The following is a 26429-nucleotide window of genomic DNA, read 5'->3' on the forward strand; positions in this document are numbered from 1 at the left end:
TGGTCCGGTCCTGCAGGGAGCAAACCAGGAAAGCCAAGGCTGCAACTGAACTCCAACTAGCTTCAAGCATCAAGGACAACAAAAAGTCCTTTTTCAGATATGTGGGGAGCCGGAGGAAAAGCAAGGGCAATGTTGGACCCCTGCTAAACCAGATGGGGCAACTGACAACTGACGCCCAGGAAAAAGCCAACCTATTAAATAGGTACTTTGCATCAGTCTTTCATCAGTCCCATGGGACGCCCATGCCTGCTATGGGACAGGGAGATCCGGGTGATGGGGATCCCCTACCCTCCATCAATGCTGACCTCGTGAAGGAATACCTTGAGAAGCTGGATACCTTCAAGTCAGCCGGCCCTGACAATCTGCACCCCAGGGTACTCAAGGAGCTGGCGAGCATCATAGCCCAGCCCCTGGCACGGATCTTTGAAAACTCTTGGCACTCTGGTGTAGTGCCTGAAGACTGGAAGAAGGCCAATGTGGTGCCGATCTTCAAGAAAGGGAGGAGAGTGGATCCGGCTAACTACAGGCCCATTAGCCTGACTTCTATCCTGGGGAAGATCTTAGAAAAGTTTTTTAAGGAGGCCATCCTTGATGGACTGGCCCAGTCTAACATTCTAAGGGCTAGCCAGCATGGGTTTCTTGCAGGTAGGTCTTGTTTGACCAATCTCATTTCCTTCTATGACCAGGTGACCTATCACCTGGACAAGGGAGAAGAGATTGATGTCATATATCTTGACTTCAAAAAAGCCTTTGATCTGGTATCCCACGATCACCTCTTGGCCAAACTGGCCAGTTGTGGTCTTGGCTCCACCACGATCCACTGGCTGGGAAACTGGCTCCGTGGTCGGACCCAGAGGGTTGTAATCGATGGCAGTCACTCATCGTGGTGCCCTGTGACCAGTGGGGTCCCTCAAGGCTCTGTCCTGGGACCCATCCTGTTCAACATCTTCATTAATGATGTGGACATTGGAGTCAGGAGTGGACTGGCCAAGTTTGCCGATGACACCAAACTTTGGGGCAAAGCATCCATGCCAGAAGATAGGCGGGTGATCCAGGCTGACCTGGACAAGCTCAGCAAATGGGCAGACGAGAACCTGATGGTGTTTAACACCGAAAAATGCAAGGTTCTCCACCTTGGGAGGAAAAACCTGCAGCACCCTTATAGGCTCGGCAGTGCTACGTTGGTTAGCACTACAGAAGAAAGAGACTTGGGGGTCATCATTGACCACAAGATGAACATGAGCCTGCAATGCGATGCTGCAGCTAGTAAAGTGACCAAAACGCTGGCTTGCATCCATAGATGCTTCTCGAGCAAATCCCGGGACGTCATTCTCTCCTTGTACTTGGCCTTGGTGAGGCCGCAGCTGGAGTACTGCGTCCAGTTTTGGGCTCCACAATTCAAAAAGGATGTGGAGAAGCTTGAGAGAGTCCAGAGGAGAGCCACGCGCATGATCAGAGGTCAGGAAAACAGATCTTACGATGACAGGCTGAGAGCCATGGGACTCTTTAGCCTAGAAAAGCATAGGCTCAGGGGTGATCTGATGGCCACCTATAAGTTTATCAGGGGTGACCACCAGGATCTGGGGGAACGTTTGTTCACCAGAGCGCCCCAAGGGATGACGAGGTTGAACGGTCACAAACTCCTGCAAGACTGTTTCAGGCTGGACATAAGGAAGAATTTCTTTACTGTCCGAGCCCCCAAGGTCTGGAACAGCCTGCCAGCGGAGGTGGTTCAAGCACCTACATTGATTTCATAGATTTCATAGATTTCATAGACATTAGGGCTGGAAGGGACCTCGGGAGATCATCGAGTCCAGCCCCCTGCCCAATGAACACCTTCAAGAGTAAATTGGATGCTTATCTTGCTGGGATCCTATGACCCCAGCTGACTTCCTGCCCTTTGGGCAGGGGGCTGGACTCGATGATCTCCCGAGGTCCCTTCCAGCCCTAATGTCTATGAAATCTAATTTGGATGTTTTAAGATCCTCGAGGTTTGCTTCTATAACAGTTGTGGCAATTTCCATTCTCATACCCTTATCCCCACCATCTATTTTGCCTTTCTGTTATATTCAATATCCTTCTCAATGAAACCTGAAACAAATTATTCATTTAGATTTTGACTATACCCAGAGTATCCTTAATCTTTACCCTAGCTTCACTACATAGTAGCCATGCTTCTTCTCTTGCTCTCTCAATTTATGCAGCTGAACAATTTGCTTTTAATATTCTTTCCAAGGTCTAACTCAGCACACTTTTAGAAAAACCCATTTTATCACTACTTTTTGCCATAACATACAATGCTTCTACACCACCTTTACCTTTTATTTCCTTGTGTTCCTGAATAGTGCATATCCTTCAATATTTATGTTCTAGCTGTTATAGTTACATCATCGGTTTCCACAACATGGTTTAAGCTGTCAAAAAGTTCCCTGCTTCTGACTGGATGTAGGATGGTTTTGCCTATCACAGAAATCTCTTCTTTTCCTATTGAAAATGGCTATGTTCTCAGCACTGTTTTGTCAAACCAGTCCTGATAGACCAGTGGGGTGATAAAGGCAGTTGATTCTGTGCAAGCCTCATAGATAGTCTCCTTTACAGCTTGCCAAACTTCCTCAACAAAAGTGTTATAACTTTCAAGCCTAAGCTTGTCAAGTTTCTTTCTAAAATGTGTTTGAAGGGCTTTGCAGTTATCTAGGGGTCTGAAGGCATTTGATGTTGTAGTACACTGTCTTCAGATTGGTCTGGGTTGCTTTTGATGTTTCATCGCAACCCTAATGGATGTGATTGATCTCACTACTAGAAGGATCACCACCAAAAGCTTTATGAACTGAGAATTGACAGCGATTGATGAAACCATCAAATCCATCCCACTGCATCCAGTACGGGAAGCACTTGCCAGTCCAACAACCTCTGAAGAAGTCCACCAGGAGATAAAACAGATGAACAATAAGACATTTGGCCCTGATGGTACACCAGCTGATGTTTTCAAAGCTGGTGGGAAAAATAAGACCAACAAGCTGCACGCAGTTTCTCAAAAGCTGGAACACTGAGGAAATTCCTCCTGACCTAAGAAATGCCAATACTGTCACCATTTTTAAAAAGGGAGATAAGGCCGACTGTCGAAACTATTGAGATATCAACCTCCTCTCCGTTGCTGGGAGGATCCTTGCTTGAATTCTGCTCACTCTTACTGAAGAAATCCTTCCTGAATCTCATGTGTAGCTTCAGACCATCAAGAGCATAGTGACTGGTGGGGGGGGGCACATGTCCCCCCGACAGGGCTGTCCCCGCTGCCAATGACGCTGGAGGCTTCTGCGGGTGCTTGCTAGCCCTGGCCCTGCCACCAATGCCGGCTTCTGCAGGTGCCCCCCCAGACTCCAGAGGCACCAATTGCCCATGATCAAGAGGCACCATAAACATGATTTTTGTGGTTCAGCAGATCCAGGAAAAATACTAAGAACCACACTGGGAACTGTGTATGGCCTTTACTGATTTAACCAAAACCTTTGACTCTGTTAACTGTGAGGCTCTATGGAAGTTCTTACTGAAGTTTAGCTGCCCAGGAAAATTTACCACCACTCTTTCATGACCAGATGACCGCCTCCATCCTATGCAGTGGCTCCACTACAAAGTCCTTTGTCATTCAAACTGGTGTCAAGCAGGGCTGCATGATCGCACCAATTCTGTTTTCTATTTTTCTTGCAGACATCAAGATGCTCATCTGTGACAGTCTGCCACATGGCACTGGCATCAAGTACAGGTTTTCTCCTGCCTCCATGCCAAAACCAAAGTTACTTTGGCCTTGATTGTGGAACTTCAGTATACCGATGATTGTGCTGTTGTTGCACATACTGAGGAGGACCTGCAAAAGACCCTTAACTGCTTCTCTCAAGCATATCAGTGCTTGGGACTGACCCTTAACAATGGAAAAACAAAGGTGCTTCACCAGCTTTCTCTGGTCCCATCAACCTCCCCCGGCAAAGGTCCTCACTGAAGGACAGGAGCTGGAGAATGTTGAACACTTTGCATAGCTATGCAGCCATCTCTCAAAGAAGGCCAGCATCAAGAAAGAGATCCAGTACAGAATCCAATGTTCCAGCTCTGCCTTTGAAAGACTGAATAATCATGTGTTCAATTATCATAACATCAGGACTCAAACAAAGCTCCTACTATATAAAGCTGTGGTAATCCCAACTCTTCTCTATGGCTGTGAAGCTTCAGTGACCTTCAGTGATCACCTGAAAAGGCTGGAATGCCATTACCAGTGCTACTTCCAAAAGATCCTTGGCATCGAGTGGGAGGATCACTGCACAAAAGCCAATGTCCTCACCAACTCTAACACCACCAGTATGGAAGCGTTGATTATTCAACATCAGTTGCGGTGGACAGGACATTATGTGTGCATGTCTGATGTATGTTTACCAAAACAACTGCTATACTCCCAATTCCGCCGAAGTCAAAGGACACACAGGGGCCAGAGGAAATGCTTCAAGGACACCCTCAAGGCAAACATTAAGAAGTGGCACTGACAACACAAATTAGGAAAAACTAGCCCAGGATGCCTTGTGAGAAAAGGTACATCTTTGAGGAAAACCGTCTAACCCTGGGAGGCAGAAAAATGAAGAAAACAAAAAGGAAGGAAACAAGATTGAAAAATCTGCAGTCCAACCCTCCCTTTAACCACCACCTTTGGCATCTTCCAAAGAGTCTATGGCTTTAAGATCAGCCTTCTTAGCCATTAACAAACTCATCTGCAACCCTTTACTTGACCCGTGGGAGTAATCATCCTCGACCACGAGGGCCTGCTTCCACTGCCACCAACAACAACAAGATTTCACATCCAACACCAGCAGATCAAGTTTCTCTGTTTTGTTGTCTAGTCTCCCAATATCTAAATATGTTCGTTCTTTCATACTGCTCATACCCTATTACTTGATTTTAATCTTGCTGGGCACTAAAACAAGGCATGAAAATTATACAAGTCTCTCCCAACATCCTCCTCTCATTACAGTTTAAAACTCTTTTTAATAAGTTATGCCAGCCATGTTTCTAGAAAGTTGTTTCCCCAGATATTCAGGTAAAGTCCACTCTTCAAGAGCTCTCTCAGTAAATGCACTTCAATGATCAAACACCTCCCAAACCTTCCTTATAGCATTGGGCCACGTGTTAATCTTATCTTCTCTCACATTTGCCTTCCTTAGCTAGAAACTGGAAAAATTCCACTGAAGATTACCTGAGCCTTCACTTCTTTTAACTCTTCCCTAGTCTTGAATAGTCATTCTTGATCTGTTCCAAAAGGAATCTTCAGTTCATTTGTCCCAAAACAAAGGATGGATCAGTGGATTCTTCCCTGCTCCCTTCAAGAACATTTTTAAACTTTTATCCTTGCTTCTGAGAGAGAACCCACCATTCTATTTTCTGCTCACAGAACAGTCAATTTTTGTTAAGGAACTCCAAATTATGTGTCTGCCTCTTCTTGGCATTAGTGTGAATCTTCAGTTTTCTCCCTTCTAATCTCTTCCTTTCTGCAAATCTCTTCTCTTGCTGTTCAAAGTTGTATATTATCCTCTGTATATTGTATCTTTATATTGTCCTCATTCAAAATTAGGGATAAGCCACTCAAGTTTTCAACTAACAAATTAATATTACTGTTGTACCACGAGGCTGTAATTGCAGTAAAAGTAATTTGAGAATAAAATGTGGTTTTTAACAAAATATTCAATGACATTTTATAGCACTTACAAGTTTTCTTCTTTGTCTCTTTGTGTTGGTTGGTCATAGTGTTCAATTCTGAGGATGGGCAATGATGTTTCCACTGTTTCTTCCACTCTCATGTCATTTAGGCCAGAAAGTTTAAAATTATTCTGTATCTCACCTAGGGAGGAGAAACACTAACCACCAGTTATCAGAAACTAGTGAAATAGAGAAAAACTATATAAACTGAATCTAGAACTGGAGGCATATCAGAGGCAGCACAATGCATTAGTATAAAGTGGGATTGTGGAGGTAGGCCCTTTGCTTCAGAAGATATTAAGAGCCTTATGAAATGAGGTTTTTTTAGAATGTTGGCTCATTTCCCTCTAAAATGTTGCCACTTGTTATTGCTATTTTAGCAACAATTGATCTCAGACACACAGTCCTGTCAACATCAGAGCAACATTATCGAAACACTGATGTAGGAGGAAAAATACATAGCAAAAAAGAATGATCCTTAAAATTTTAGAAGGGAACAAAGAAACACACCTTCTAAATATACAACTGTATAAACAGACATTGTCCTTGGAGTGGGATCAGCTATGCCAGGGTTGTTGATATACAGTTGATCTACTTTACTGATCAACACAGCTGTTACCTGTTGTCCTTTAAGGTCTGGCCCCTGCCACTCCCAGAGTTTCCCACTGTTTATAGACATGCATTTCAGGAATCTCCCAGCAGGGATACCCCAAGCACACATATCACACTAGTGTATCCTGACCCAGGGCATGTCTCTACAAGCAAAGAAAACTATAGATGACTTCCAGGGGCATACAGGATCAGGCCCCTGAAGCCCCAAGAGTACAGGTCTTGGAGTACAGCTCCAGGCTGCTCATGCTCTCCAGCCATAAGCAAATAGATGTCCACCACAAAAAAGCAGCACATATTATTACTATCAACTGTCATGGCCACAACTCTGGGCATTTGTGATAAGACAAGGAGCATGGGTGTATGTTTGATTGGGCCTTGTGCCCCCATAAAAAAATTTATAGCCGCACAAAGTCATATTCTGTTTGCAGGCTACAAGGCCCAATTCAGTTCTCTTGAAGCTTTAACAAATATCCCCAGCAAATACAACATTTGATACGCATGTACCACTAAAAGTGTCCTGACAGATAGATGTGTATAATTCTTACCACATCCAAAGAGAGTGGCAGATAAAAATCTGAGGATTAGCATTCAGTCGATTATATTTATAAAACTTCCATAGCACGGAAAAGTATGCATTCAGTAATATACAATAGCATCCATTAAAATATTAAAACAGGTCTGAACATCTAAACAGTTACAACTATGCTTAAAACAGTTCAGAAAAACATTGTGAAAGCACTATATTACCCAACTGCTGTAAAGATTTTCCTGTTTTGCTATAGAATCTTTCTATCTCTTTCTTTAAGTTGATATGGACCACACAGCGGTAGTTATGCCCACTGATCAAACTGAAGATCCAAAGCTGAAAGAGAAAGATGAAAACAGTCACAATAACCTCTTCTTTTTTTTGCCAAAGATAATACTTATGCACAGTTCAGAGTTATACTGGGGGACAAATTCTACATTTTAACAAATGTGACTCATATAAATTAATACAACTTAACTGCAAAATTGGCATATTTTCTTGCTTAGACATACCTTTGGAAATTGATTTACTTTTCACTCCCATTTGTAACTTTGAATGCCTTCCATTTTAACTTTCTCAGTTATAAAAGTATTTCAGAAACTTCTGGGAATCTGCAGCAGGATCTTATCAAGTCATATATGTCCATTACAGAATGTATTTTCACAGGGCTTGTCTACATTACAAGACTTCTGCATGGCAGCTGCCAAAGGGAAACTGCCAAAGCACATATGCACTCACATGGCTTCTCACAGCTCCATGTGGCTCCACTACAACAGCTGTGCCGGCAGGATGTATGGTGCATCCTGTAGGCACCAGACACTGAGGGAGGTGTGGCAGCTGGAAAAAGCACAGGTTGGCCTATATCTGCCATCTGTTTACTGCTTGGTGGTAGCAATAACCTTCTGTCGCTCACAGAGCAGACATAGTCCAGCCAGCAGAATAAAGAGGTTCTGCTACCACAGGGGAGCTGAGAGTTTGGACACACTCACAGCTCTGCCAGCAAAACTGTATAGTGTAGACATGATCTTAGTCAGCATGAAAGGCTTTCATTGTCTTCACTCTCCACTGAACTGAATAACAGCTAAATAAAACATTTTACTATTATAGCACAATGTTATTTTTTTTAAGTAGTATGTTTAAAGATTAACTAAAATATGGATAGCAAGGACTCCTAGCAAAGTGAAACTACAGTATCCCCTTCATACTTTCAAGTCAGGCTACAAGTCATGAAGACTGTCAAATAAAAAAAAAGACTGCTATTTTCACACAGCCTTCTTTAAAACAAAAACAAATGTACAATTTCTCTGTACATGTACAAGATTTTCCATTTAGTTATAAGGCTCAAGTTGTATTCTATAATAATTCAATTAAAGTTAAAAAACAGTGAAGTGGACTAATTAATCTTTGTAACAATTAAAAAACTCAGCTTACAAAGCATCCTGATACACAGAATACTTTAATACACATTTTGTGTTTGAACTAAATTTTTTACTATATTTGCTTAACTTACCTGCCCATCAGCACATCCAGTAATAATCTGTTTCTTTTCCTCATCAATGAAAAGACTTAACAAAGGAAAGGCTAGATAAAAAACATTTTTGCATTATTTTGCAAATATTATTATACCATACATAAATCATTCTTTGCATCACAATGTATGATCCTGAATGAGCCAGTTATACTTAAGCATGTGCTTAAATGTTTTCTTGAATTAGGGTAAAAAGCAGCTATTTTTATCAACCCCACCTCCTGATCAGTTAAAGAAACTGAACTTAAATAAAATGGGAAAACTCATGTAATATGACTGTCCTTTGAAAATATTATTAAGACATCATTTAAAAGTCATACAAAAGCCTTACCTGTTAATACTGCTGATTGGTATATTAATACTCCAGTACAACAGTTCCATACCTTTGAAAGAAAAATACATTGTTTACATACATAATTCTGAAAAAGAAAAAAAATTAAGGGCTAAATAAAATACTATATGCAAGAGAGTTATGTCAAATGAAAAGGTGCACAATCTCAAGCAGATGCAGATTACAAATCTCCATCAAGTGGTAAATCTAGATAATAGCAGATATTAGAAGAAAGCAGTAACTTAGGAAAGGCTTTCATTCTATATGCACCTTAGGAGAGTATAGGCTCAAGATTCATAGTGAGCAATTCTCCACTTGAAAAGCTAATTAAAGGTATACCCTGCCCACTCCACCCTTCCCACTAGATTTAAACTGATTTAAAGAAAACATTGTATCATTTAAGCTTAAGGTGATTCCTTAGGAACTTAAGCTGCACGCACACAAGAAACTTGAAACTGTTTACAAATCATGAACACTGGGTCCCAAGACAGAACTTTACTACAAACTATGATATTAATTTTCACTTGTAAATCTGTGTATATACATTCAAAATGCTTTTACTATTAGACTAACATCTTGTAGTTCCAGGTACTTAATACCAGTTAATCACAAACAGCCAAATCAAAATGAACTTTTCCTCCCTCCCTCAGCTACTTATACAATTCCCTTTCTGCATCTTTTCCAAAAACTTCAGTCATAGCATCTAAGGGCATCTTTACATGTGCCCGGGGGGAGGGGGGGGACTTTAAAGCACCCACAGAGTCTCATGTATTCAGCATCATGTGCTTCAAAATGGCAGTGGGGGCACTTGAACTAAAGCTCGTTCAATGAGCTTTAGTTCAAGTGCCCTGCCACTATCTGAAGTGTGGGAACACTGAACACATGAGATACCAAGGCTGCTGGAGTGCTAATTAGCACGCTCCAGCAGACTTGATCGAGTCTGCTCCAACACACTGTAACTACAGTACGTCAGAGCAGGCGTTCCACACATCTACAGGCACCCGTAAGGACTGAGATTGAGATGGCCAGGGACCCTAGTTTTCTCTATTTAAAAATCTCAAATTCTCTGATAAAATAACTCCCCCTAAATTCAAGTTTTTCTATGATTAAAATGAAATGCCACTAAATGTATGTATATATTTACACATACACACACACACATATTAGGCCTGTGTGAGTAGGCAGGTATTCAGCTTTGGATCCAGCCGCTTCAGATGTCAGCAATCTGATCTGGAGCTCCAGATCAGTTTGCCGCTTTGATCCAATCAAAGCGTCTCCGAAGCTTCGGAGCCGCCTCAGAGATCTGGCCATAGGGTATCATGGGGGATCAATGAAATATCTATAACTTTGTTGTTTTGTCTCTGATTTGGGTGAATCTTGCAGGGGTGGTAGCCTCTGCTGAGGCCATGAAACATACCAAGTTTCAAGAAGATTGGTTCAGGGGCTTGGGGGCAACTGCACCCCAAATTCTTGAAAGCAAACGTCTGTGTTACACCACAGGGGGGGCGAAAACTCCAGGGCTGGTGGCCCCTGATCAGGCCACGAAGCAGGCCACGTTTCAGGAAGATAGGGGAACTGCACCTCAAGCTGCTGACAGGCAAAACTCATGACACAGAAGACCCTGTGTGTTTTAAGGCACAGTGGGCTGAAAACTGCAGGGGTGGTGGCCCCTGTTCAGGCCACAAAGCCAGCCAGCTGCGTGTGTGTCTCACTGGGGGAGTCCGTCTTCTGGGGCCCTGCATCTCTGGCTGCTGACAGGCAAAACTTATGATGTAGGTGGGTGCTGGAGTGACTGCATCTGTCTTGGGGCACAGGGGGGTGGAATATAGTGCAGGCCTGAGTGCTGGGCCCTGCCAGGCCACGAAGCATGTCAACTGTGTGTGCATCTCACTGTGGGAGTCTGTCTTCTGAGGCCCTGCACCTCAAGCTGCTGACAGGCAAAACTTGTGATGTGGGTGGGTGACACTGTGTGTTAAGATGCACCTTTCCTGGCGCTGGGACCTCTACACAACATAGCAGTGTACCCCACTGAGTCCCCCTCCTCTCCTACAGCCTCATGTACAGTCCACCACTTTACATGACAACAGGTACAATAACTTAGCTGGCTCAACACCAGTAGCATCAGCAGCAGCATCACAGGTACCCACACGGAACTGACACAGAGCCTGTCGTTTTATAAAGGAATTGACAGCAAGAAGTAAAGGTGTTGTGTTGTGTTGTGCATATGATATTACTCATGGTGTGTGATGGCTTAAAAAAAGGAGTACTCAAAAAAATGTATCTTTGGAAGCTTTAGGGTTGAAAACCCCTTTGTCAGGCTGAGGAAGTACCTGTAGTTGGTCCTGGATGGAAGGAATAGTAAAGAAGCCAGAGGCTGGCCTGGCCTACACTGCAGGCAATAAAGCCAGTCAGTGAAAATGGAAATGGAGGCGTCAGGTGGGGAGGGACAGGCTGGGGTGTGGGGTAGGGGAGAAAGGGGGATGTAGCACCGCAGGTAAAAGTGCAGAGGTGCCTGGTGTGTCAGATGTCCAGCAGGTTGCAGTGATCGAGGGTTTTGGGGCTGCCAGTGCACATGCTCCCCTTCACCCTCGGGTTGCACAAGCCTGCCATCATGTTGACCATACTGGACTGCAAGGGATCCAGCTGTCTCCCGATGCCCTCCTTCAGACGCCTCACCAGTGCCTGCATGTCTGGTGACAGCAGCCTGCCCCAGCCAGGAACACTGATCCCCTGGAATTTCTCCATTTGGTTCCCCAGTTCCCTCACTAGGGGGATCACCTGGCTGAGAAGAGCATCACCAGAACTAAGGGTCTTGGTGGCCTTGAGGAAGAGCTTGAGGACCACCAAGATCTGGGAAATGGTACCCCACTCAGTCCTGTTAAGGGGGGCCACTGATCCCAATCTCCCCAAGCAAGGCCATCTCATGGATAGCCTTCTGTTGCTCCACCAACCTTTCGGGCATCAGGTATGTGGAGTTCCACCGAGTCTCCACATCCTGCATGATTTTGTGATTTTGTGCTGCGGGATGTTCAGCTCTGCCCGTTTCTCCCACAGCATCTTGCCCCCCTTGATGCTGTGGTGAAAGTAGCCCACCACCTTCCTGCATTTCAAAATCAGCTGACTTGTAGCAGTACTGGTGGCGACACTGTCACTGGCAGCCCTGTCCCTCTCCAAGGCATCCCTCACTATTACGTGCAGCCTGTGTGCCACACAGCAGATGCCAACAAAGTTGGCATCACAGACAGTCTTCACCATATTGGCCCCGTTGTCAGTGACTATGAACCCGCAGCTGAGCTCAGCTAGCCCAAGCCACCCCTGCACCATGCGGTTCATGGCCCCCATGATCTCCCTTGCCGTGTGGGACTCATCCAGCACCTTGGCTTGCAGTAGAGCCCACCGACAGCCTAACTGATCGCACCAGTGCCCTGTGAGGGAGAGGGAGGTGTGATCGCCACCCCAGCGGCTCCAGATGTCGGAGGTGAAGTGCAAGGCTACCTGCGGCCCTGCCTTGCACAGCTCCTCCCTCAAGTACTCCCTACATGCCTGATACAGGGAGGGCACCACTGCCCTGCTAAAGGTGGTGCGTGCAGGCACTTTGTAAAATGGGGCCAGAAGTGCTACAAACCGCCTGAACCCTGGCCGCTCAACTAGGGAGAAGGGCTGGCTATCCAGAGCAAGCATCTCTCTAATGCTCTGGGCGATCTCACTTGCCTCAGGAATGCGCCCCGCTTTCTGTCCACCCTTCCCCCACTGGTCCAGGGTGGCTTACCTCTGCTTTGCAAGGAAGGGGGCTTTGGAGCAAGTGGGGAACTTCCCTTTTAGCACACTTGCACTGGTGCCAGGCTGAGCAGAAAGAAGGGCAACAGGGTGGTGCCTCCTCAGATGCAGCAGCATCGTCATGGTGGAAAAGTGTCTCACATCCTCTTTCATGGCCCATGTGCCTTCAGCAGTGCTGGCAGATGGCAAACCTGGGATCATCTGCCACCTGAAAATGCTCCCACACTACACTACTCCTCTGCTTCTGGGCTGAGGGTGAGGATCCTGCCTTATCCCCCTCCTCAGCAGGCTGAGGCTCAACAGCAGGAAGAGCTGCCTCAGCCGAGCCACTCGCCTCCACAACCTCAGCCTCCTCTGAGGTGCTGCTTTCTGAAGGAGACCTGGGTCTAGGGGAAATTTGAGGGGTGTGGAGCACAAACTCTGATTCCCCCTCAGTCCCCAGAATTGCTTGAGCCAGCGCACTCAGCTCCAGCTCCTCCTCTGGCAGTGGGAGGCTCATGCTGAGAGATGAAATTGGGGTGGAAGAGACAGTGATTTCACTGCTGGTGCCCACTTCTGGACTGAGCAGAGGTGGTGCAGGTGCAGGGACATCAGGTGCAGACACTGCTCCCACCTTCTTGCTTCCACTGGTGGCACTGATGTCATGGCTGCTTGGAAAGAGAATGCATCTGTGTTGGCATGGGGCAGGGGGCTTGCAGCTCTAGCTCTCCCCCTACCCCCTCTCCCTCCCCTGCCAGAAGACCTGGCACCTAGATTTCCAGCATGCTTCCTATTGATCTTTCTTGTGCTGCAAAAGGTCTGTGTGTGTGTGTGTCAATCCTTTTGTATTGTGTTTTTTTCCCTGTGTTGCATGCCTGCACTTGACCTTCTCTGATTGTTTGTTTCAGTGTTAAGCGTTATGTAAAAAGTGTGTGCTGTCTGTTTGTCTGTCTTCTTCTCCTATGAATATCTGATTTTTCTTCTTTATATGAGTGTGTGTGTGTGCAATTTGTGTGCCTCCCTGCACAGTGATGGATCACGCTGGAAGGGAAAACACAGCTTTCTTTTTTCAAAGTTTGCAAAAAAAAAGAGTAAATATAAATTCAAATAAATGAATTGCACAGTAATAGTAACTGAATAGCTAAGCTAAGATAAGCTAAATCCTACCCAATCCTTTCTAACAACAAAAAGGACCAAGCAAGTTCAACTACTGAGTAAAGAAAACAAGCTGAAATGCTTGAGTCTGACAGTTCCTTTTTCACGCAGTTCCTGAGAGGGAACAAGCTAGGAAAAGGTACAGCACACCACCAAACACAGGCTTTTATGCTGTTTCTAGGTCCCCCACCGGACGCTGTCATTGGAAAGGCAGCCAGAGAGAAATCCTTCTCGCTGGCCACCTACACCTGTCAGTCTTCCCCCCAGCTTCCCCCCCCGCCCCCACTCCCACTCTCCCTCCCTCCTCTCCTGCCTCTCCCTCTTCTAACTTTCACTTTCAGCGTCTGAAGCATCCGAAGCATTTCCGAAGCACTCTGGAAGCTCCGAATCGCTTCGGACATCTTAAGCCCACGTTTCGCTCGGGGCATGCTGCTTCAGACACCGAAGCGGCCCCAGATCCGAAGCCTTGCACAGCTCTAAAATATATATATATAAATAAAATAGTTGAACACAATGTTTTATTAATATATTTACAATCTTAAAGCAATTTGGAAGCCTACTAGTGCCTCAATCATTATAATAAAATAAATTCTAAATACCAATATATTTTGGTGTTTGATTTTGATTTTATCATGGAAAATCAGAGCACCCCCATCCCTTCACTCATCAGGACACAGGTCCAGCTGCCACTGTCCACTCCCCCACCCCCCGCTGCTTTGTGGTGCTGAACAGCCCTGATATGCCACTGCCCTGCCCATGTCACTGCCCTGCACTCCCAACCCTCAATCCCCTGGCCCTGCCAGTGCCCCTCACTCCCAACCTGCAACCCCCCAGCCCTGCTGGTGCCCCTCATTCTTGACCCACAGGCCCCCCAGCCACCCCAGTGTGAAGAAGGCGGTGGATGTGTGGGGAAGGGGGGTATGGGTACAAGCAATGTGTGGGGAGGCTAGGGGGGCACAGGTGATGGGGCAGGGGAGTGGGGGAGGCATGTGCCCCCCAGATTTCTGCACCCACAGTGAGGCCTGGGGCTGCAGCCAGGCCCAACCAGCTCCAGCCAGGAGCCACCTCTGTGACCCCGCAGGCAAGACTCGGTGTGGGAGGGAGTGCTGCACCGCCGTGGCTGCCAAGGTGAGGCACGACAGCAGCACACAGTTGTGCCCCTTGCTTCTGCCAGGTGGGCAGAGGGAGCCTCACCTTGGCGGCCATGGCAGCACAGTGCTCCCTTCCAAGTCAGATCCTGCCCACTGGGCTGCGAAGACAGCTCCTACCAGGACCTGGTCCAGCTCAGCTGCAACCGCATGCCCCACTGTGGGGGCAGAAAACTGTGGGACACATGCTCCCCACACCTGTGCCTCCCCCCCCTCCCCCCCCCCCAATAGGCTTACCTGGACAGAGCTGCAAGAGCTGCTTTCCACTGCTGCCTGGCTGCCACATACACGTGCACATGTGCATACACATACACATAGTGTCCCCTGCATCCAGCTCCCCCAGCCCCAAGCAGCCCCTTGCAGGCTGAAACTCTGCCAGCCTGCAAGGGGAAACCTATATTTTTTTTCCATTTAAAGGAGAAATCTGTGGGTTTTTTCCCCCCCTCTTTAAAGGAGCAAATGTGTTTTTCCATGTTTTTCCATGGCAAACAGAAGAACCAGATCCCTGGAGATAACTAGACAAGGTTGCTAGTCTTTGGGTGTTAGCTCTTGTTTGTTATGTTCTCTGTCCTCCTGGCCAGAACATACCTTTTTTTAAAATGGGCATTTTACAATGTTGTTTCCAAATGTTTCTTCACCTCTATTCCTGCCCCTTTTCTGCTGAGTGAAAGGGCTAAAGCAGCACAAAGGAGTTTTAAAATCCCCATGTCTGGTTGGGAAAGGGGTTTACTTGTGCAAACCCCAGCAGGAACACCCTCAGAGAGCCATTTTACAATGCGTGATATAAGGGGAGTACCAGAAACCGGCCAGAGTAGGAAGGGTGTGTTGAGACACAGCTGGCATACACAATACTCTAAAAATTCCAGCAGCACTGATGCTCATAAGGCTGAGAAGGACTGCCATCATTTAGCCCTTTTAGATCTCCCAAGAAATGGAAAAGCAAAAATGTGGCTTTGAATGATCTTAGACCATTGATTCTTAAATCAGGGTACCACAGCACCTTGGGTTGCCATGAGATCCTTTTAAGGGTGCCACAGGATACCACGCAATATTAGCACCATTAGGGGTACAAACACCTACATACAATTCACAACATAAACCAAGACTTTTCAAGTAGAAACCCAACGTGTCAAACATATTCTGATCAGCTGTGGTCTTTCTGAGTTACTTGCAACAGAAAAATTGCTCTTTTATTTTTCCAGTCAAAAATGAGTGAAAGCTAAGAGTTGGCATTTCCCAAGGGTCTAATGAGAGGTGCCTGGAATCTAAAAAAGTTGAGAACCACTACCTTAACCTATAACAAGATTCCCAAAAGCAACATTTCATCACAGTGACAGGCAAATGTCATGATGATAGACACACAGGCGTGTGGACACGCTGGAGCATGGGTGAGTGGGTGCATGGTGCGGATATTGTGACAGCAAATGTGTACTGTGTAATTGCAATGATGTATTTTGTACTGTCAAGTAAGCCATAGCAGCCACAGGACAGGTTGGTAGAGGTATTGAGGGGTGTGCGTATATATACACATATATACACATATAGATAGATACACACCCACTTACTACAGGAATATATATTTTTACTATATATGTTCTTCGTTGCTCCTCCTAGCCACAAAACATATACTCTCACCCCTTCTTGACCTACAGTGAGGAAAACACATTTAAAGCAATGAAACTAAACACTAAATACTGTGGTTTTGCCATTCAGAACTCTTGGCAGAGTGGTTATTGCTAGCCACATAGAACACGTAACCATTGCCAACTGAATTGCTTTTCTAATTAAACTGCCATTTTAATTTTCCTTCAGCATCATTTTTATTTTGAACCTTTTATCTAGATCAAGCAATAGATTCACTAGCATTTCATTCAATTTACCAAGTTGCTCATTATTTTAAAAAAACCTAAAAAACCCTGGTTTGTCATTTTGGGTTTTTTACTGCAGGTTTATTTTTTGACAGTTTGTTCCACAAGACTTGGATTTCACCCCCACCTCCCAACCCCTACAAACTAAGCACTTAGAACTGAGCAAAATAGCAGAATCACCATCAAGAATTACCAGTCCTTCTATTTGTCTTTTCAGGACTAAAAATAAAACCGAAGCATGATTTTTCACCTTTCATGATATACAGCATGGCTCAAATCAGAGAGCAGAACAGAGGTATCACAGAAGATGTAGTCAGGCCAAGGAACTTTGCCCCATAGGAGAAACGTGAGGATGAAGCATCCAAATTAAAATTCTCAAGAGACACTGAAACAACTCAGGAACATGCCATTTAATTTCAACTCACTCAAAATAAAACATTCTTGTTCAGTTTAGTGAGGCAAAATGTTTCTTTCACTTAAGATAACCTGTCTCGAAATGAAAATGTTTCACTTTGATTTCCTTGTTAAAAATCAAAACGTTTCAATCAAAATTGAAATGTTCTTGAAGACAAATTCTGATTTTGTGAAAACTGCATGTTAACCTCAAAAAATCATTATGAAAGACAATTCCCAACCAAGTCTGCTTCAACCCAGCACCTGATCTCAAAGAAGATTTCTAGCTCAGGTTGCTTAAATATTCTAAAGGAAAAAAAGTCCATATTGTCAATTACATTTGTTAAACGTCAAGTCCTGTAATTTCCTTACCTTAAAGCTCCTGTCTTCAGAGACAGATATAAGCATGTTTTTCTCCCAGGTGCAAAATTCAGCTGCGGTCACTGGAGCCAGGTGGCCTTCCAACTCAGCTAATACAGCCTCATTCTAAGATTAGTTGAGTGGAGGAAGAAAATAGATCAAAATTATAAAGAAAAGTCATTAGTTAAACTTTCTAGTAATTAATAAGCAATACTAAAAATAATGTAGCAGGGTTGGAGTGTTTTGTAGTGGCAGTCCAGGAAACATCTGAGACATTAAGACATTCTGTGATGCCTTTTACTGAACCAACAGTATATGATGAATTGGGACAGGTTTGGAGGTGGCTTAAAGCCAGGGTGGAAAGCAAGGTATAATCTACAATCAGACCCTTTGGTAACACTGCATCTCCCAAACCTGGCCCAACCCACCATATACAGCTGTTCCAATAAAACAGATCATAAAAATCCTAGAGTCTTTAAAATAATGTTAAATTGGACTTCACTATCTTAAAAACATACTTGCTTCAAACCCTTGTCCATCCATAGTTACCATATCAATGACTAAATCACTATGCTTACTGGGTTTATCTTCTCTAAATTTAAAAACATGGGGCAGAGGTTAGCAATCTATAGCACGCAAGCTGGATTCAGCCCACAAAGCATTTGTACCCCATCCACAGCAGCAGATGCCACACTGGGACCACCTCAGGGTCCTTCTGCCTGAGTGATGAGCACCATTTTTCCCAGTGTATTCTTCTGCTGCTCACCAGCATAGTCCCTGCTGATGCTCTAACCCAACCCGCTCTCACCCCTCACAGCTGAACTTCCCCTCAACATAACCACTGGACAGAGGCATCTGTGGAACTTGGTGGCAATGGTAAGCAGAGACTCCAGGAAGACTCAAGAAGGCAAAAGATCAGGGAGCACAGAGGCAGCAGCGAAACACTAGCAGCCCATGGGGGCAGCCAGGTCACAAGCTGCAGTCTGTTGTTCATAAAAGTTTCTGATTCCTGATAGGGGGATAGATAATAATAATTGTGTGACCATAATAATTTTAGAGAAATCTGGGATGGGGGTGGGGGGAGGGCCGGGAGGGAATGCTGCACATATGCACATCCACCATGGCTCCCAAGTGGGAAAGCACAACATGCACATGCACGGACACACACATGCACACAAACACCTCTGAACCCACAACTCGCAGAAAGAGGGCAGAGTGGGACAGCACATGTTTAAACACACACACATATATACACCGCCCCCCTAACCCCAGGGTACAAGGCTGCTGGTAGTGAGCAGCCATCCCGGCTCACCCACGCAGGTGTTGGAGCCCTGGCCCCAGCTCCCTCCTCTGGCCCACCCTGCCAGGGCCAATCTCTGCCCGAGGCAGGACAAGAAGTGTTCAACCCCACTCTGCCACCCTACCTCCAGCCTCTGCTCAGCAGGACCCTGGCTAGGCACTGCAAAAAGCAGGAGCTTCTACATTTGCCTGCAGCAGCCAAATCTGGGACTTTTGCTTCAATTTACATCAATGGCCAGGACACCTGGATGGCCTACAAAATCCAGGATTGCCCCAGACAATCCAGAACATATGGTCACCCTAGGTCTAGATAAACATACACTTTAGCCACTTAAAAAGTAGAGGAAGAGCTGCTACTCAGGCATGCAAAGCAACCGTTACAATCTAAATGTTACACCTGTATGAGCCTGAAGTGACACAAGTTGGCTAAATCAACCAAAGTTTGACCACTGCATAAAGCAGTGTTATGGTCAGAAGGGTTTTACTACCATTGTGTCACTACTGTATCATCCAAATGTGGTAACAGCTTGTTTCAGTATCCTTTAAGAGTGATACCACCAAAAATGTTTCAGATGCACTTATAAATCTCCGCTGAATCAAACTTTATCTCACTCTTCCTCTTACTTCCACTGCTTGAAGACTATAACTACTATATTTTGTTTTCCTTTTTTAATTTTTGGTACTAATCCTCCTCTCAATATTGTGCCTCTGTAACAGGGAGCCAGAAGGCCCCTGTTACTTGGAGGAAACTGCAGCAGAGGGAGCTGGCTCAGGGAAAGCTAGCAGCTAGGAAACTAATTACTTACTAGCCAAAACCGACTTACAAAAGCCAGCAGTAGCAGGCACAAAGGACAGAAAGCAAGGCTACCCAGAGCCTAAGAGTTGCAAACAGTAGCTAAGCAGCTGCAAGGGCAAGTAGGCAGGTCCTTAGGGTCAGAATGAACACACCTGTGACGGCTGCAGTCACCAGACTAGAAGAGGGCAGAGCTTAATGAGTATATGAGCTCTGGGCATGAACCTACATGGGCAGTCTAGCCCTAGAGGCTGCAGAGGAAGGAGCTCCAAAGCAGGAAGGGCCAAAAAAGCTCCTAGCTAGCACCGAAGCTAACTTGGGAGAGGCAAACAGAATGCTGTTGCCTTGCAGAGGAATGTGACTCAGGATAAAGGGAAGCCCTGTTGTACAGACACATAGCCAGTTTATGTTCAGACTCAGAGCAGGTTAGTTGGCATTATAGCCAGAGGGCTTATTCCTTATAGATTACCAGTGGTTTTGGACTGGGACTAGAGGTGGTATGGAGGTTCCAGTCGTGCCTGAGGAGCTAGGGGCTCAAGACACGGACCAGACTTGAGCCTTATAGGGTGGCAGTCTGGGGGAGAACTGCAACTGAGCACCACTCAAGCCAGATAGAGCCAGGGGCCCAGATAGCAGAAGCAGGCTCAGTGCCCCTAACAAGACAGAGACAGAGCCAGGAGCCCAGACAGAAACGCAGGGCCCAAAACAGGGTGGAGACAGGGCAGAGGGTAAGAACTGGTGCCCAGAAGCTAGGTCCAGTACAGTGGACCTGGGTTAGAAGGCCCAACTAGAGAAAAGGGGCAGAGGCCAAGAAGGCCGAGGTCCTAACAAGAGAGCAATTGTACTGTAACACCAGTGAGGCAAGGGCATGGTTGCAAGGGAGGTTTGGAGGCTGTGAATAGCCCTTAAGGCTACAAGTACCCTGAGGGGCACAAGCAGGCTGAGTGGTCCCACCAGGCACAAAGTAGGACTAAGACCTGCCGGGACCTGCTGGTTGTCAGAAGAACTGAGGACTTGCTCTAAGACCCTTAGGCAGCCTCCCTTTCCAACATTCAATAGTTACAAGACATGACATGTGAGAAGGGGAGTATACCCTAGAGTTAGGGCAGGGCAAGGGCTGCATGGTCACCAGGGGGCATCATGGTCGTCCCTGGAACCCAAACATTGCCACAGTCTCCACTGAGACTTTTTCAAATGTAATAACTGTTTACAACATATTACCTGTGTTGTTATGTGTCACAAGAGAAGTGCTCTTTAACTCTATAATATTGAGTTCTATGTTGTACTTACAGAAATATTTCAGCCTCCTTGTTTTGTACAGAAAATTCAGCATATCATTGCCAAATACAGAGCATTTACAAAGTACAAAACAATATATTTGTGCTGATAATTTACAAGTAAATCCACTAACTAGATGTAAAATTATTTTAAAACTAAATATTTTAAGTCGAACAACCAAATCAGTAGTTTGAGCAGGAAGCAGAAAGTAGAGCAACAGAGGATAGAAATGTCACTCTGGGAGGGTATAAGGCTGATTTGTGACATGCTGGCCAAAAAGATTGGCCCACGCTTCACTAGATGACAGTTATGTTTACTTGAGTCCCTTAAGCAACATTTCTTGCTTTGACATATCTAAATTTCCACAATATTCAAACTGGAGATAATTACAACATGCCTGTAAGATTTACTGCTATACATACTCTCAATAACCAACTAACTATTCCTGCTCAACAATTATTACGTTTTCAGAAAAATGTGTTGATTTTAGTTAATATTATTTGAAAGTGAATATGTATATAGAATCTTTAACATTGTATCTTCAAAGAAAGACATCTCACCTTTGCATTTAGTATATAGATCCGATTTCCAGCACACACTGCTACTGTCTGATCATCTGGACTAAATCTTACATAAAGCACTATTCCCAAAAGAGTTCCTATAACAATTCCACAAGGTGCTATCCCTAAAATAATTTAAAATTATTATTGTTAATACTGTTTTATAAAAACAAAGCTTCAAACACATTAACGGCATTAAAAAGTAAAGCATTATCTACAAATATTGTAATTGAATAGGTAAGAAGAAATAAGCAAGGACTGCACTGAAGGTAATCTGTGAAATAATATAGGGGGTTCACTGAGAGACCTGCATGTTATACAACCAGGGAGGGAGAGAGAGAGAGAGAGAGAAGGAAAACTGGCTACAGATAATATTGCTCCTTAAGTACTTATGCTTCCAGGCTCCCCAGCTCCACACACTGCTAATTCACCTATTATTATACGTCTCACCTTCTTTCATACTACCCACAACTTAGGGTGCTGACAGACGTGCAGCTGCCCGCTCTAACTCATGGCGCTTCACAGAAAGCGCCATGAGTTAGAGCAAGCCCCACACCAGACTTCGCTGTTGGGTGGGGGAGGGAGGTTGGAAATCAAGTTCCACTTTGGAGCCAATCCAGGCAGAGCTGCCTGTCCGTAGCCTCTCTCCTCTAGCCCCACCCCTTCAACTCCCAGCTCCAGTGCTGTCTACAGGAAGGAAGGGGAAGAAGGGAAAGGAAGGGAGCTCTGGGCTGGAGTCTGCCCAGCCTTAACTGGAGCAGGGAGGAAGGGAGCCCCCTCCCCAAGGCAGAGGGCTCCAATCCATGCACCCGCACCCCCCTACCCCAGCTTAGGCTGGGCAAACCCCAACCCAGAGCTCCCTTCCTGCAGACAGCTCTGGGGGCAGGATTGGGCTGCATCAGCCCAGCCCCGATCGCATGCAGGGACAAACAGAAGTTAACGAAGGTGCTTCATTTTGAAGCAGCCTTCATTTGAAGCCTTATTATATGAGGGTTAATTTGTCACACAATCAGGCACTTTTAAAGCACTCTGCAGCCATGCACTTCTGTCAGGGCATGGCTGTGGAGTGCTTTCAAGACACTGACTGCACAACAAATGTCACTTCTGTCAGAACCCTCAATGCCCCTTCTTCAAATCTTCTCTGACAACTGAGTCAATACATAAGATTCCGGTCTCCTCACTCTCTCCTCTCTGTTACATTTGATCCTAATCTATATACATGGTATATAATGTGAAAACAATTTAAATGTAAATATTCACTGAAAAATCTTCACAATGTTTACAAATTCAATAGACACAAGGGGTAAAAGATGGCTCTTACACTTCAGAGCAAAAGCAAACATCTAACTTCAGAGGGCCAAGAAGAAACTTACTACAATTTTCTTGCAACTTCCTCAGAAGCTGCTGGTTCTAGCCACTATGGGAGACAGACCTATTTGCTGTGCAGTAACAGTGGACTTGGGGCCAGGAACTAGACAGACCACTGGTCCTATCCACCATGGGAATTCCTATGGGACTGATAAAGAAATAAGGCATCATGAAGACAGTAGAATCCACCCCTAAGTAGTCACATTAAAGGCATGGCACTCTGACCCCCTTTCTAATAAAAATCTACCTTGCAGTGCTTTCTTTGTGCATTCATCCAAGTTCCACACTATTACATAGTCATGGGAAGCAGAGCAGACAAGAAGTGGATTCATTTTACTTCCAAATGATACTGCAGTAATTGAATGATGATGTCCTATCAAGTGTAATGGCTGGCAAACATATATAGGAAATGTTAAACACTTCATTTCAAATGAGAATGAAAATATTATGGCAAAATGAGAGAAAACATACAGCCAATACTTAAATGAACAATTGAGCTTATCTAATTATTCATATGATTTCGTTAGTGTTTAAAATACATCCACTGGAATACATTATAGTTTACTGCCTTGCTTGCCACAGTAACAAAGCCATACATTGTTAACAGTATTCGACTTGCAAAGCTGATATACCCAAACCCAGTACTCTTCCATTATTTCATCCATTTTAGTTGTCTGTGGATTTGTTTTGTTTTAATATTACAGCTAAAGTTTACAAACATTTTGTTTTTACCTGATGCACAGGGTTAATACCAATATTGCAGATGCACAGCTCATTCCCATTCAAAGGAAAAGCACAGTACTGTGAACTGCATGCAAGCTGAACATGAGACTCTAGCACTTTGGATCTAAACACTTGCTTTTCAAGAACTATGTCCTGGCTATTTCCTTCTTCAGCAAAACACCGGTCCATAGGGCTTTCCATAATAGAGCTGAAATAAATAGTAAATATTAAAATAATTTAAAATAATAAATAAAAGTAAAAGATAAAAAATGAAATGGAAGAAAAATTAAGATGAATAAACTAAAAATCACAAGCATTTCAGCCACTGGTCAGGGACACAATGCATGAGAATGTCATCACAGTGTCCTCACAAAATTCATTTTCTTGTTTTTCATTTGATCTGTTTCCAGATTATCCAGTACAGACTAGCATCAGGGACCAATTACTAGACATTGTCCTGAAGGCTGAAACTCCAACACGCCTGGAAACCCACATGAAATAAATGGATAGTAAAGGCACTAATTTTTATGAGACAAGGCTCTTCTGGTAAATCTGATATCTTTTATTAGACCAACTAAAAGATATCAGATTTACCAAAAGAACAGTGTTTGCTTATGTACTTAAGCCAACACAGCTACAACCTATACCCCTATTTTTGTATGAAGAAGGCAATAGGCATTTTACAAAACTAAATGCTGGGGCATTCCCTTCTAGCAGGTGCATTCCCCTGCAAAACAGGACATGGTCTGCATGCATCCTAAGGTAGGTAAGAGGCAACATACTCAGATATCCAGAAAAAACTTCTTCACTGTTAGACTAGTGAAGCAGTGGAACAGACTGACTAGGAAAGCTGTAAACTCACCATCACTGAAGGTGTTCAAGAAGAGGTTGGACAGCCACTGACTGGAGATGATCTATGCATAGCTATGCCTATGCTCTGCTATAGGTATTTCCCATACTTCTGGGCTTTGCTGGTTGCACCCATTCCGTTTCTGCTACATGTATCAGGGTATTTTTAAGCCTCCCTCAGAAGCATTTGGTGCTGGCTACAGCCAAGGCTGGGGACTACGACTGTGGTGTGCCAATGCACCTGCTGGGCCCAAAGCCAGAGAGGTTCCTGGCTAGAGGGTTGTGCCCCTCCACTCAGTCAGTTCTACTGCTTTACTTGAGGACAGAAAGGAAATATTACCCCATGGTCAGATGGGTATGGACTGTGGGAGTTTTGGTCTTCTTCTGCAGTGGGGCAACATGGCTTTCTACCTGGGATCCCTTTAGCATATACTGACATTTCAGGCTGCTTGCAGATGTTAAAAAAAAACTAACCAAAAAAAGGCACTTGAGCAGAAGCAGCAGCACATTACTTCAACCCCGCTCTGCAGCATTTATATAGATCAGGCACTTCAGCTGGGCTTTTGGGCGCTTTTAGCTAAAGCTGATTCTGTCACCTATTAGACAAAAGCACCAAAAAAGCCCCACTAAAGTGCCTGATCTTTACGTTCATTGCGTGAGTGGGGTCCAACTCAGGTGCTGCCACTTCTGGGTACACACGGAGCTCAGCCTGGAAATGCGCCAAGTTTAAACTGATGTGCCACTTGTTTGGGGTTTTTTTAATGTCTGCAAGCAGCCTCACAGAGGCAGGACATTAACTGCCATGGTTCCCTTGCTTTGCCTGTGCCAGGTGAGGGTGTTTGGTCTGTGTTGTGTCAGGGTTGACAGCTGTCTTATGTAGAGTTTAGATGACGGGTTGTATATGACTGGATAGGGCTGATCCTGCCTCAGGCAGGGGGTTGGACTGGATGTGCTCTTAAGGTCCCTTCCAGTCCTGCTTCTCTGTGATTCTATGGTACTTTATCCAACAATTTTGCTTCGGATCATTAAAAGCATAAAAAAATAAACAATAATAAAACAATAATAAAATAAAAAGTAATAAAACAGCAAAAGTAATAAAATTATAAAATAATAATATATTGACAAAATAATAAAATGATAAAAATAAAACAAAGATAATAAATGTAACAAAATAAGAAAAATATGAAATAGAAATAATGAAACAAACAATGAAATTATAAAAACAATAGAATTAAAATAATGAAATTATAAAGAGATAAAATGAGCTAAAATGAGATCAAAATAAACTAAAAATGAGAGTAAAATAATGAGCAAAAATAATGAAAGGATTGAAGTAAAATAAAAGTAACAACATAAGAATAAAAGATTATAAAATGATAAAAGATAAAACTGCTGAAGTGATAAAAAATGAAACAACTGAAATTAAATGATAAAAGTCATAAAACAATCAAAATAATAAAAAGTAACAGCACAAGAATAAAAAATTATAAAATGATAAAGATAAAATACTGAAATACTAAAAAGTGAGAAAGTAATGAAATGATACAAGTAAAGAGAAAATGATAAAATGATGAAATTATACAAATCAAATAAGAAAAAGACTGAACGGGCAGAAACCAAAGGGCCGACCCCGTCAACACAAGCAGCACAGCAGAGCCCGCCCCGCCCCGCCGGTGACGCAGGAGGGCGCGCGCCCCCGGACCCTGCCCCCGCCCGGGCCACGGCCCCAGAGGCGCCGCTGCCAGGCGGGGTACCGTATTTTCCGTAGACTTTTTTTTTTTTTTTTTTTTTCTGTTTTTTTTGCACCGGTCCTGGAAGCACTGCAATACCAGGTCAATGCATGGAGTGGATGGAGCATGCTCCGGTTCCACCACCCAATACCAAAAAGAATCTGCTCAATATAGACCTCCTATGAAGGACATATCAGAGACAATTACCCTGGGGAGCTCGCCTACGTGGTCACAACGCACCGCCGCAGACCCCTCGCCCCTCAACCTCGTTCTGGTGCGATCCGGCAAAGGCAAGCGGTTCTCCTCCCACCGCAGGCCTCCCCTCGGCTCCGGCCACTCAGAGCGAGGGGCGAAAAGCCCCGCCCGGCAGAATGTCCCCCACCTCCAGTCAGTCAGCCCGCCGCCCGACTGGAGGCTCC

At 44.6% G+C, this 26429-nt stretch overlaps 1 protein-coding gene and 1 pseudogene across 14 annotated transcripts in view; both read right to left on the reverse strand.

Moving 5' to 3' along the window:
* The window catches only part of WDR27 (WD repeat domain 27), a 364577-nt gene extending 338220 nt beyond the window's left edge, over positions 1-26357 (reverse strand). For 13 of the 14 annotated variants that reach the window (XR_016441860.1, XR_016441857.1, XR_016441858.1 and 10 more), the window contains exons 1-9: positions 26218-26357; positions 23441-23639; positions 22956-23097; positions 21341-21465; positions 17423-17536; positions 8731-8782; positions 8382-8452; positions 7093-7207; positions 5743-5875 (exon numbers count right to left, since the gene is read on the reverse strand). Coding sequence is in view for 7 of the 14 variants with exons in the window: in XM_090043359.1 (XP_089899485.1) it covers positions 5743-5875; positions 7093-7207; positions 8382-8452; positions 8731-8782; positions 17423-17536; positions 21341-21465; positions 22956-23097; positions 23441-23632 (944 nt within the window). In the remaining 7 variants the exon portion in view is untranslated. The remainder of the gene's footprint in view (positions 1-5742; positions 5876-7092; positions 7208-8381; positions 8453-8730; positions 8783-17422; positions 17537-21340; positions 21466-22955; positions 23098-23440; positions 23640-26217) is intronic. The other variant, XM_090043382.1, reaches the window with a different exon arrangement.
* On the reverse strand, positions 26076-26230 carry LOC149873360 (U2 spliceosomal RNA; annotated as a pseudogene).
* Positions 26358-26429: the final 72 nt, after the last annotated feature.

Source organism: Crocodylus siamensis, chromosome 1 (genome assembly GCF_052110815.1).
Source record: "Crocodylus siamensis isolate JL-2025a chromosome 1, ASM5211081v1, whole genome shotgun sequence".
In the NCBI taxonomy this organism is placed as follows: domain Eukaryota; kingdom Metazoa; phylum Chordata; order Crocodylia; family Crocodylidae; genus Crocodylus; species Crocodylus siamensis.